The sequence below is a fragment of the Lynx rufus genome, unplaced genomic scaffold (genome assembly GCF_022079265.1).
Source record: "Lynx rufus isolate CCGP_SWC_20201006 ecotype Redwood Valley unplaced genomic scaffold, mLynRuf1.p SCAF_5, whole genome shotgun sequence".
Classification (NCBI taxonomy): Eukaryota; Metazoa; Chordata; class Mammalia; order Carnivora; family Felidae; genus Lynx; species Lynx rufus.
In genome coordinates, this window is record NW_025814867.1 from 89,730,549 (window position 1) to 89,743,812 (window position 13,264).

A 13,264-nucleotide genomic window follows, 5' to 3' on the forward strand; every position below is an offset into this window, starting at 1 on the left:
AGAGAGAGAGAGAAAGACAGAGAATGAGCAGGGAGGGGCAGAGTGAGAGAGGGACACAGAATCCGAAGCAGGCTCCAGGCTCTGAGTTGTCAGGCGCCACAGAGCCCGATGTGGGGCTCGACGGAGCCACCCAGGATCCCCACTCTCCACTAATCTTGATCACCATTAGTTATCTCTAGTTTGGCCTCAGGGCTGCCGACTGGGATCTGGGTCTTAGGAGAAGAGCTAGCAAAGAGGTCAAAGGGAGACCAGCTGAGATAACAGGACTGACTCTCAGTTAATTGGTTTTGTTTTTCAAAGAGAAAAAGGGCAGCCCCTTCACACCCACTCTTTTCCCTGTTGCTAGACTTGGAGATATATTAGTGTCCTGCGAGTGGGTGGCCTTCCTGCCACATGGAGTTTTATTTCTCAGTCATGAGCCACCTCTTCACAAAGAACTGCAGTTTCCCTAACTGCTCCCCTGCCACCTTGCCTCACCGTTTCCCCTCCTGTGCTCCCCTCAGCCCAGCTGCTTTCCTGTCCTCCTTCCATCCCCTGGTGCTCCCGGCTCTCCCCAAGGCAGTGGTACCTAACTGAAAGATCCCAGGGGGTCCATGGACTCTTTGAAATTATAGGCAGAATTTTGTGTGCTTTTAAGTCAGAGCATTTTTCTGAAGAGAGCACCCATAGTTTTTAATCAAACTTGCCCTAAGAAGGGACTGTTACTGAATTTGCAAGTTCGTTCATTGCGTGGGGTCTCCTGATTTCTCTCTCCATCTGCAGCTGCCTGCTTAACCTCCCAATAGGACTGTGTCCCTCCTTCCCAAGGGGCAGTGAGGTTCCTCTCCACTATAGCTCATGCTGACATGAGCTGGCCCTACCCCCTGACAGTCACTAGCTATCAGTCACACAGCCTGTGCCAAACACCATGAAGACTATGTATCTGTGGCCAATATAAGGATATATTTCAGGACCTCATGAAAATGACTTTGGCTTATTGGCCACTCTGTATTAGCCACATTCCTGTTTTTTCCCACTTAGAGTAAAGACAAAGAGAGGTAGCTTTTATAACTTAGCACATCTGGCCATTATCATCATGCTGTGTGTCTTTTCCCTAAGAAAAAGGGTGCTCTCGTGCACTTTCTTGATCTGGTCACACCCCTGTTCCTTCCAAGTGCAGCAGAAGGACCAGTGTCAACCTTGTACCCCAGAAAGCACCTGAAGCCTGAACTCTTCCAGGGGGACAAAGCTGACCTTCAAGGTTTGCTCTGGCCAGAGGCTCTTGTGCATTTTTAGCTCATCCAACAGTTGGGCAGGGTATCTCTCGGTGGGAAAATCGAGGCTCGGCGAGGGTCAGCATCCTCCCCAGGTCATGCAGACAGTACACAGGAGATGCAGACTCTCTGGATGTCTCTGATCCCAAAGCTCTTGCCCTTGGAGTCACCCTGCGCAGGGAGTTAGAACAGGATTTACCCTGACAGGGCTCACACCTGGGTGTGTCAGTTCTACAGCCTACCCTTTCCATGACTTGGTATGGCGTCTCTGTCTAGTGAATAGCATGGCAGTATCCACTGTCCAAGAGATCCAGGGCTGCCTTAGTAACAGCCCTTCCTACTGGGGAGTCCTCTGCTCACCTGGCCTGAGTGACCCATTCCCTCTCACTCCAGGTGACAGGTAGGGAAACAAAACCCTTTGTAGGCCCAAATCCCAAGACAGGGCAGCTTAGGCCACCCTCCCCCAGCCACCCTGGCCACAGCTACCAGTGAGATCAAGGGCTTCATGGCTATGGAGGGTCGTACATTTGTGTGGTAAGAGGTGATGTTCCAGCGGGCATCCCGTGGTCATTCATCCCACTCTGTGCCAGGCACTGCTTTGGGGCTGGGTTAAAAGCAGTGAACAAAACAGAAGGTCCTGTTATCGGGAACTTCACATTCTTGTGAGGGGGAAACAGTAACATAGATGAACAGACGTGTAATCTCAGGCAATACCAGGTGCTACGACACAAGCAAAGTAGGGTGTGGGGAAGATGTTACTGTTAGAGAAGGTGGCTGTGAGGCCTCTATGAGGAAGTGACATTGGAACAGAGGCCTGAAGAAAGTGTGAAGGAGTCTCAAAGTAAGAAGGAAGAGGTACTGGTGAGAGTAAAGCCCGAGCAGAAGCTATACCTGAGGCATTCCCGGGAGTAGGAAGGCCAGGGTGGCTGAGCTGTGAGCCAGGGCAGAGTGGTGGGAAACGAGTTGAGGAGTACCAGCCGCCAGATCTGTCAGTCTGAGTGTGGTGGGCCAGCTCTAGACATGGTGAAGCGTCACTCAGGTGACCCTGGTGACCAGAGTCACCCAGTCCCTGTGTGGATGAGAGGGAGAGCAGGGAGACCTCCTGTGATGGCCCAGGCAGAAGGTGATGTCAGCTTAGGCTCCACAGAAGAGGTAAGAAGTGATGAGATTCATAATCTATTCTCACAGTAGAGCCGATAGGATTTGCTGATGCATTAGAAATGGAGAGAGAGAGGGGCGCCTGGGTGGCTCAGTTAGTTAAGCGTCTGACTTCAGCTCAGGTCATGATCTCATGGGTTGTGGGTTCAAGTCCTGTGTCGGACTCTGTGCTAACAGCTTCAGATTCTGTGTCTCCCTCTCTCTCTGCCCCTCCCTCCCCGACTCATGCTCTGTCTCTCTCTCTCTCTCTCTCTCAAAAATAAACAAACATTTAAAAAAAGAAGAAGAAGAAGAAGAGATGGAGAGAAGGGGAAGTCAAAGTGACTTAGTTTTCATGGGGGAGCATGGATCAATGGTGGCACCACCTTCTGAGATAGGCATGTAAGGGGCAGGGGCCAATCAAGTGCCTGTGAAGTGTCAGATGTCCGTTAGACGTCCAGGTGGGCACATCACATAGGCAGGCATTTAGATGAACCTGGAGTTGAGTAAGGAGGTCAGGGTTGGAGGCAGGGTAGGGGAGCTGTCCACATAAGAGGTCACTGAATGTTCTGGGAGTGAATGAGGTCCCTAAGGTGGATGTGGATGGAGTAGGGAGGAGGAGGAGTAGGGCAGGACAGAGGTCTGGGAAGGAGACCAAGAGGGAATGGCCACAGTGGGACAGGAAGAAATCCAGGAGAGAGGCGTGCCCCAGAAGCCAAATGACAGCCATTTGAATAAGGAAGGAATGATGACATCAGTGTGTCAGGTGCTGCCCCTGAGAACAGGATGAGCCTGAGACCATCAGCTTTAGCAATTCAAAGGGGTTTTGTGGCTGTGACAAGGGGGTTTAGCGGAGCGATAGTAAAAAAAGCCCAAACTGAGGCATATAGAGACCGAGGGGCCTGCTGAAGTCCATGCAGCTAATAACTAACTGGGTGGGAATTTAAACACAAGCCTTGGCTCCTAACTACCACGCTTAACTGCCACCATGGCCATCAGGAACCTCTGACTGTGCCTGAGCTGATAGCCATGCACCCTTCTTCCTGCCACATTCACAAGTCTGCTCCCACTTCCACGTTTGTCCGTCATGTCACCACAGGCAGCTAACTTGCATTCAATTGAACTGAATAAAACTGCTTCCCCAGTAGGCCAAAGACGGTTGAATATTGGCAAATGATACGGTTCCACGTGAAACAAGTAGACAAAGCACTTAGCATCGTGCCAGGCATGGGCTAAGTAACCCAGTGAATGCCCACTGTTACTTTACATCTCATTTGCTCTGTTGGGGTGTTACTCCTGTTTTCCTGGTGAACGTCAGCTCAAAAAAGTTCAGGGAACTTGCCCAAGGACTCATAGGCCCCAAAGAGTAGAGCCAGCAAGGAGCTCTTTTCCTGACTAGAGCACCCGGTCTTCTGATGGAGCCAGCTTGCTGCTTGCCCTCAGGCAGAGAAAGAGGCCACCCCCTCTGCCCCCTGGTGGAGCTCCTGGACGCTTGACCCCCTCCCACCCCCAGAAGCCTCCCAAGACCTCACTCCCCCTGCCTTAGGCTTGTAATTCAGGGAACCAACCTCCTGGGGAAGACAGAAGCAAAAATGCCGCCCTGAAGGGTCAGGTCCAGAGCTAGCCCAGGAGTGGATGGGGGTGAGGTATTGTCCATATAAGGACACATTTTCCTCCCTATGTAGAGGCCCCCCACCTCCCTATATTTCCATCTTCCCGTCCTTCTTTGGGGGCACAACCCGGCCAGCAATGGACTCCAGCCCTGGGGCCGAGATCTAGAAATGGAGTTCAATTTCATCACAAACTGATTAAAATAGAAAATACAAGCTGCTCTTAGTCTTGTATTACTATTATTTTTATCCCCTGGGCATCCATGTGAGCACAGAGCTGGTTCTGATTAAGCACGTGGTCCTTCCAGCCCACCCCTTGCTGCAGCCCTCACAGAGGGCCGGTGGCTACTGGCGCACGCACAGCCCCCATGGGGCAGGAGGACTGAGGGAAGTGGGGGCTCAGTCCCACCCCTGGGGGGGCTCCAAGTCTGGAGGTGTGCCTGGTTTGAAAGGGAAACTTGAGCCCCTTTCCTCATGGTCAGATGGAAAGATAAAGTACACAGAACTTCTAAAAACAAAGCTCAAAGCACATGACAGGGTAGTGCACTCACATGTCAGTGTAAAAGCCAGCACCCAAAAGCTGAATACAGATGCGGAGGCGGGAAACATGCGGGTGGGGGCTGGTCAGGCAGGGCTTTTGAAAGTGGAGAATTTTAAAGCAGACTGGGAGGGAGCTGAGGAAATGTGGTGAGCAGGAGGAATGAATTAATAGGTACATGATCATTTTTCTCCTTTCCCGAGCACTACTGAATACATTCTCTCCTTTGAGCATCTTAACACTATGGTAGAAGGAATAAATGTACTTTCCTTTGCATGGGTGTGGAAATAGAGACCCAGGGCAGTTGACATGATTTGCTCATGATCCCAAGATTGCTAATGACAAAGCCAAAACTGGTACCCTCCTCCCCGGTCTCTACTCTAATGCCGCTTAGAAGCAAAGGCCCATGCGACCCCACGAGGAGAGAAGGAATCTCTGTCCCTGTGTCCCTTCCTTAGGAACCCAGGAAGACCAGCCTCTCATCCTTGGCTTGCTTATGCCTCAAGTTACACACCAGTTAAAAAAAAACAAAAAACAAAAAAACAAAGCAATCCCGATCCTTCTTCACCTTTCTCCTGCGATGTCCCCAGAACTCACCAGAAGAAAGACGGGCAGAGAGAGTATTCAAGCCAAGAAGCACAGAGCTCTGTACACTCTTGGCTGTCTCTTCTTCTTCTTTAAAAAAGGGGAAAACAAACACACTTTGGAGTATACCTTCCTGTAAATTGTCATTGGTGCCTATCAGGTCTTGAAGGAAGGGAAGAAAGAAACATAGACTGCTACACCCTGGTTGATGGTACCCTAGTCCCCAGACGTCAAGAGATACAACGATAGGTGTTCCTGTCTCTCAGAATAGTCCCTGAGACCCTCCATGTATCGCATGCCCACCTTCAGACACACAGGCACGTACACACATGTGCATACAAATACACACACACACACACACACACGGCCTATGTCACACACAGACTGGGAGTGACATATGAAAGTCATCTGTGGAGCTTCTGGATAATATGGACACCCAGGCCCTAACCAGACCAATTAAACCAGGATCTACAGGGTGAGACACCTATGTACAGCTGCTTCTAATGGGCAGCCAATGCTGAGAACCACACAAGTTGACAAATACTGAGGATTTTTCTGTAGCTGAGAATGACCATTAGGCCAGGGGAAAATACCCAGTGTGAGGAAATGAAATCATCCCCTCCCCACAGGACTTTCTGCTTCTCCATCTGTATCCACATGGAACCTGGTGTGTGGGTGGCCACTGAGGAGACAGGACACAGGCAGTGTCAGCGACGGAAGGCACGGACCCCTGACTCACCATGTAGGGTTCTGTTTGCTCTTATAGAATGTGGCAGAAGGAGAATAGTGGAGGCAGGGTAGGGCTTCCAGCTTGGTTCCCTCAGCACTGTTCCCTGCCATATACTGCTAGGAAGCTTTTCATGAGGCCTACGCACAACCATTCCTGTAGTTACATGTGTACAGCTTTGGCTGATTTCAGTAGGGAGTTGCCCCCATAGCCCCAGAGGCCTGTGTGCCTCGGAGCTGCCGGTGAGCTTGGACGATGCCCACACCGGGCCTCCTTTCCTGAAATACCCAGCTAGAACTGAGAGTGGGCAGGCTTTAGGTTAGGAAGGAAGCTTGACTCTTTGTGGGAGGATTTATACGGGCTGATCCACCTTCTGAAGCAGAAATGAGACCCAAATGCCATCTAGAAGTGCATCCAGATGGGAGCATCAGGAGACCGTGTGCTAGGGAAGTGTTCATCCCTAGGCCCTAGTTCTGTGCAACCTGTGTCCACCACACAAAGCCCCAGGAACCAGTCTGGGAGAGGGCATGTGTTAGCAGCTAGGACTGCCCCATCCAGGAGGCAAGACAGCAAGATGGCCCTTCCTCCCTAGCCAAGCCACAGGAATGTGGTTCAAGCTTCAGCTGGAAAGTCCCACCCCCTCCTTCCTCCCTTTGAGTTTCCTGTCTTCAGGAGCCAGAAAATGAATGGCAGGAAGGGACTCTGACAGGGAGGCTCCCTCTCAGCACATCCCTGAGGAGAATTCCTTGTGGGGAAAATGCTGGAGCACAGTGATAGCTGTTTAACCAGCTCCTTCTTATCCGAGTTCCTGGGTGGTTTCCCCAAAGCTTCCTGAAGTCTAGTCTCCTTGGGGCCCAGTAAGGCCCTTTCTGACCACCCAGCCCAGTGTGATGTTACTCTTCTGCCCCAACAAGGGAGAGAGTGTGGTGATGTCCACACTCAACGTTAAAATGGAATAGGGAACGTGGAAGAGAGGACCAAGGCATTGTGCATTCATCCACGTGCCATTTCAGGTCCACCCAGAAGGCTCGGTTTCATTGGATCCACTTTGAGGAGGAGTGCACAGCCTCCCATAATGGGTCCAAGGCTCAGTCCAGAGGGGGTGAGGCATGCCGGCTGCCTGCTCAGAGGCCTTCATCTGGTCTTAAAGTCTGTCAGTGACCATCTGTAGAAAGAAGTCCGGGAAATCAAAAGGTGCAGGCCCCTTCCAGACCATGAGCTGAGGCATGGACCTTGTCCCCTCTTTCTTCTGTCGGAGAGACCTCTCCATACAGAGCAGGCTTTTGGAAATACAGAGCAGTTAGCACCAGCGAGTAAAGACCCAGTGAAGGGAAAAGATGGGAGAGAAGTGAGCACAGGGGTGCCACCGCTCCTCCAACCCTGCCAGCGATGTGATTCCTGGCAGCCCGTGCCTGCCATGCAGGGGAATGCATAATAGCTCCCAGCATAGCCTGTCCATCCATCTTGCCTGGGTGACTGCTCTCTCCACCTGATTTATAAGGCGCAGTGGAGTGCGCGCACGCTCCTTCTTTGGTGCTCCAGTGGAGGAAGGTGCCCGAGGCAGGCGCCATCTGCTCGACAGGCACGGAGGGCCCCCAGAGTGGAAAGAGGAGCCGGTGGGGGGGGTGCTGTAATTTTGGTTGGGGTGGGATTTTTATTGAGACACCTCCTCTGTTCATTTCCTTGGGCAGCAGCCAACTAATGTCCGTCATTACCTGTTCTGTTCCAGATGCTCCTCCCAGGGAGAATGCCAAGGCCCCGGAGATGAAAGCCCGGAGGCCCAAGAGCTCTCTTCCCCCAGTGCTAGGAACAGAGAGTAAGTACTTGCTCAGCTTTCCTAGGCAACCCCAGGACTGAGCCCCAGCTTCCTTGCCTGCACCCCAGCGAACCCCGTGAAGCCTTGGTGACTGGGCCAGTGACCGTTTGGCACTGCCCACCTCTCCCAGCCTCTGCACAGCCTTAGTGGTGCATACCCACGTCCACTCGCCACCTCACTCAGGCCCTCTGTGCTTCTCACCAAGACTCCTCCTCCTGATCTCTCCCAGGTGAGTCCTGCTGGGCAGAAGCTTTCCAAACCGTGGCTCTGCTCTCATCACTCCTGGTTGCGGTGCCCAGCGGTCCCCAGAGCCTACCAGTCCCATTCAAGTGGGCCTCACAGACATTGCACTTGTGCACACTTGTTCTGACGTGTGGTCTGGCCTTTCTTTCCGAGTCTGCCCCCAACTCCTGTATCCTTACTTTATGCTCAGGCCAGGCCGAGCTCCTCCATGTGCGATGGAAGTGCCCATGCCGCTTCCATCATGCCTCTGCTCTGGGAGCACCTCTCTCTGTGAGACACCTCTTTCATGGGACAGACTCCCACTGAAAAGCCGCGTCATCCCTGAGTTTGTCCTTGCCCCAGCTGCAAGTAACCCTTCCTTCCTGTGTGCTCCCGGAGCACTCAGCACCTCCCTGCTGCCACTGTCTGCTGCCCAGTGTCTGGTGATGTGTCTGTGGCTCACCCCTCCTCCACTGTGAGTCCCCTGAGGGCTGGCCCTGGGGCTTCTGGGATGCCGGGCCTTGCTCATAGAGGGACCCGGCCTTGCTCGTAGAGGGAGGTGCTAGAGTTGCAGCTGTGGTATAAATAGCTGTGCAAGGAAGGACTTGTGTGACTCTACAAAGTGTCTCCCTCTCCCTGGTCTCACCTTCCCCCAGGGCCCGCTGATGTATCAGGCACAACACCCCACAAAAATATCTCAATATCTTATAGAATTAGAAGAAAATAAACTTTTGGGTCAAAGAAAATGTTTTAATTCACAATATTAATATATTCATCTTTATACCAGTGCAGTTGTAAAATATAAGTTATGTGTGCATATACGTATGTATTTTTAAATTTTTATTTGTGTTTTTTAAAGTTTATTTATTTTGAGAGAGAGAGAGAGGAGGAGGAGGAGGGGCAAAGAGAGAGGGATAGAGAATTCTAAGCAGGCTTTGCACTAGACAGCACGGAGCCCAGTGCAGGGCTTAAACTCACAAACCATGAGATCATGACCTGAGCCGAAATCCAGAGTCGGCGCTTAACTGACTGAGCCACCCAGGTGCCCCTTATTCTCCTCTTTTCAAAGCTGCATATTTACCCTCCTAATGATGAGCTTGGGTTCCTTGTGCATACTCCAGCCAGCTGCCAGGGGGATGCTCAGCCTTTAGTATGTTGGGGCAGCCAAATTGGAATTATAATGTCTAGTGGATATTTAACCAAAGTGGGGAGCTCAGAGTATCAGGAGTAGACCTTTAATAAGTTGCTGGAAATGCGTATATAACTGTAAGAAAAACCCAGTAAAAATGGGTTGGCGATTTTATTTTCTAAGAGGATCACTTGGACCCATGCTCTGTTAGTTGCGGCAAAATGGGAGCTTCGAAGAGCACCAGGTGGTTGTGACTTAGGGACCGATGCAGTCATTCGCCTCTCCTGAGGGCAGAGGCAGGAGTGCATGGACTTTGAGCCGGGCCATCAGCAGCCTGCTGCCCTCAGCTCTGGCACATCCATTACAGGCAGATCCTGGGGGCAGTGAGGTGGGGTCCAGGGGAAGGTTGTGAAGGAGAAAACAAGCTGGGGACAGTGAGCAGCCCCGGGAGCTGGGCCTTTGCGCTGGGGGAGAGAGGGCTGTGGGGCACACCGAACAAGTTGTCATCATCTGACTTGGGGTGGTGGCTCTCAACCCCAGCTGCATATTAGACACACCTATGGAGCTTTTAAAACCTCTGCTGCTGGGGCAACCCAGCCTAGTTAGATCAGAATCTCCAGAGGTAGGATCCAGGCTTCAGTACTTGTTCAAGCCTCTAAGCTATTCCAGGGTGTGGTAGGTCAGCCTGGAAGCCTAGAAGCACCCTGTGCCCACACTGTTGGTCTTCAGAAACAGAGGGGGCCTCCCTTACTGCCTCTGTTCAGTGTGGCACTGCCTTAGGAGCCCTCATGCCCAGGTCCTCAGAGTATCTCTGGCACCAGCCCACAATCTCTAGTCTTTAAGGAAGGAGCAAGATGCTGGAAGCAGAGCTGGAAGCCAAGGTTCTTACCCCTACAGAGTGAGTGGGGAGTGGGGCTCAGTCAGTGGCACTGCTTAGGGAGAGGGGCGGGCTGGCAGAAAGTGCTGGTCTCCCTTTCCATAGCAAACAAATACATCGATATCTAGATTAAGTCCAGAGGACGCTACTTGTCTGTGGAAGGGGAATTTTACTCTAGTCTTTGTCTTGCAGTTACAGACAGATGTCTTACCCCCCAAGGGATGGAAATGTGTGTCTCCGTGTACAGTAATGACCACTTTGAATGGCCCATCCACCCAACCTTTCGTCATCCCAACACATCACCCTCTGGGCACTGAGGACATTAGCCGGGTGGTTCTGATGGCCCCTCCACCTGCTTACATACCTGTGTTCGTGTCCTTCAGAAACCTGTAGAGTTCTCTGGGTGCCTCCTGAACACCATGGGGCTTCCTTCCCAGAGGCTCCTAAGAAGACAGCTGCTCAGAGATAGGAAATGAAGGAGGTGTCTTTTAGGCCTGTACCCCTAATTCTTTTCTCACTTGTTGGGCTAATTTGTATTATTTATTAATTACATAAATTAAATATGCATGCATTCTTCTTTAAAACATTCTAAACAGTATAGAAATACACCAGGTGCAACATAAAAGCCCTCTTTAATCTACCCCCAGTTCCACTCACCTCCTCAAATATAGTTACAATTATTCTTTTTCTATGCACTTACATATACTTATGTAAATACAGCACGTAACCTGGACACCTCTGCAACTTGCCTTTTTTCTCTTAGCATGGCCATCCCTGGTCCCAGACATCTCTGATCCCATGAGAAAGCCCAATTGATTCTCTTGTCTCTGAGCTGTCTGTCTATAACATGTGTTCATTTTTTTCAAGGGCTGGGAAGTACCTAATCTAACCAGGAAGTCCGTTTCTCCTGCCAGTAATCGAGGGAAGGCCAAGTGGTTTTCTTGCCAAACAGATCATAGCCAGATCCCTCCCTGGATGACCTCTTCCCACCCCCAGCTGTGTTGGTCAGTCCTGTGTGTGAGTTGTCAGGTATAAGAGTAGAGGGCACATGTCCGCACAATGGCCTGAGGGCCCTTGGGAGTATTGCTGGGGACCATGAGGGAAAAGCCAGTTCCATCTGCCAAGCCAGGTAGGAGGGTGAGAGAAACCAGAAGTACAAGCTAACCTGCCAGACACTAACTTCCAAGTACAGGAACGAGGAGTGGTCGTTTGGGGTGACCTGGGACCAGGGAAACTCTGGGCCAGGTTATGAAGGAGAGAGGAGTGTGGTTTGAAGCGAAATGATGACATTGCTGGAGCACTGGAGGGAGGATCCCACTGGAAGGGATGCTGTGAAGCCCCCCACTCAGGTGCTCACTTAGTGTCTACTGAGCCCCCGTGCAGCAGGCATCCTCTAAGGCGCTTAGTCACAGATCACTTCAGGCAGGTCTCATTCAACTGAGCTACAAGTAGTTCTCATCTTACAGATGGGCAAAACTGAGCCTCAGAGAGCTAAATTGTCCTGCCCAGGGTCTGACAGCTGGTAAGATCTGGAATTGTGAGGACAACCCTGATCCATGTTCCTGCTGCAGCACTGTGCCTTGCCGGTCTCAGAGCTGTACTTCGTGCAGTCCACACAAGCCTGGGCAAGTGCTGCCCCCAGGCCACGGCAGGGCAGGAGTCTGCTGCCCTGAGAGCTGGGGGGACAAGGAGAGTGACAGCTGGGTCCTGAGACCTGTCACGGTGTTTGCTGCATGCCTCTCAACAGGCATTTTTTTATAACTTTATTTTGATATAATTTCAAATTTATAGAAAAGTTGCAAGAATAGTATAAGGAACTCTTGTATGTACCCATTACTGAGATCCACCAATTATTTACATTTTTTCCCAGTGTCCTCGCATTCTCTATGTATGAATTCATATAGATATATTCACCATTTATCAGATATTCATACATATGTATGCACACTATGTATATATTCATATATATTCACCATGCATCATGTAGGTATATAGATACCATTTATGAATAAATTAGAGACATCATGCCCTTGACCTCTAAATATGTCATTGTGTAACTCCTAAGAACATAACCACAATGCAGTTACTAAAATCAGGACAGTTAACATTGAACCAATACTACTATTTAATGCAGGGTCTGCATTCAGTTTTTGTCAATTGTCCTGATATCCTTTAATGGTCCTTTCCCCCCCTCGATGGGAATTTACTGTCAGCACTCTTGGAACACTTCATCCACTCCTCCAGTTCAGAATGGTCATCCCCTACCTTTGGAGAAAGAGCAAGAAAGAAGTGCACAGGCCCAGGGTGAAGCACCCAAGACTCCGCCTGATTTGAGTAGGCACGGGGAGGCAGCAGCACCTTGTTGGATGTCCAGATGCGCATTTCTTGCGCCTGGCTCTGGGGCAGTGCTCCAGCACAAGACATAGCCAGAAAGCACTAGGCTGGAAAGCAAGGGACAAAAGTCTTGGTTCTGCCTCTCATTGAACATATGGCCTTGGTCAAAGCCATTCGTCTCCAGACCTGTCAGATGGGGACTCCAACTGAGCCCAGAATTTTTCCATCTCTGATAGCAGTTCGTTCAATGGAATGCTTTTGTGTGTGTGTGTGTGTGTGTGTGTGTGTGTGTGTGTCTGACATTGTTCAGGTGAGGTCAGCTAACTCCCCCTTATATCATCCAATATGTGATGGGTTGACACTACAGCAAATGTGGGTTGGGTTGCACAGCAGCAGAAACATCCTTATGAGAAAGAGGCTTTAAGCAGAAGGTCCGGTTCTAGGGGATTCCAGCTGGAGGGGATCTGAATGGAATTTTTTGTGAGGGAGGCATTGATGGGGCTTAAGAAATGGTTTTAGAAAATACAGATGAAGGGGCACCTGGGTGGCTCTGTCTGTTAAGCATCTGACTCTTAATTTTGGCTTAGGTCATGATCTCCTAGTTCGTGAGTTGGAGCCCCACATCGGGCTCTGTGCTGACAATGCGGAGCCTGCTTGAGATTTTCTATTTCCCACTGTCTCTCTGTCTCTCTGTCTCTTTTTAAAAAATAAATAAATAAACTTAAAACAAAATACAGATGAGGCGATGCCAGGGTGATAACAGACTAAGGGATTCCTCCTTGTCAGTCTGTAGAGCTGATGTTGTTTTGAAAACAGGTAAATGAGCAGAAGTCACTTTTATAACTTGAGGACAGGAACCAGGGCCTGTTTGTCTGAGAAATGTCAGTGTCCAGCCCATAATGAGCATGTGATTTTTCACATTGATTCATGAGTTCCCATGCTTTAAGGGTCCCTGCCTCTACTGCACTTGTGGGATTTGGGGACGATGCAGACAGAACACCCCTGTGTATTCCTTGCCTGGCATTGGCCTGACATT

The 13,264-nt window shown here is 50.5% G+C and overlaps 1 protein-coding gene across 3 annotated transcripts in view; it reads left to right on the top strand.

Moving 5' to 3' along the window:
* Positions 1–13,264, top strand: part of MYLK (myosin light chain kinase) — a 211,298-nt gene that overhangs the window by 136,799 nt on the left and 61,235 nt on the right. For 2 of the 3 annotated variants that reach the window (XM_047099178.1, XM_047099179.1), the window contains one exon: positions 7,580–7,666. In XM_047099178.1, coding sequence (XP_046955134.1) covers positions 7,580–7,666 — 87 coding nt within the window. Of the gene's footprint in view, positions 1–7,579; positions 7,667–7,710; positions 7,896–13,264 lie in introns of those variants that run through there. The other variant, XM_047099180.1, reaches the window with a different exon arrangement.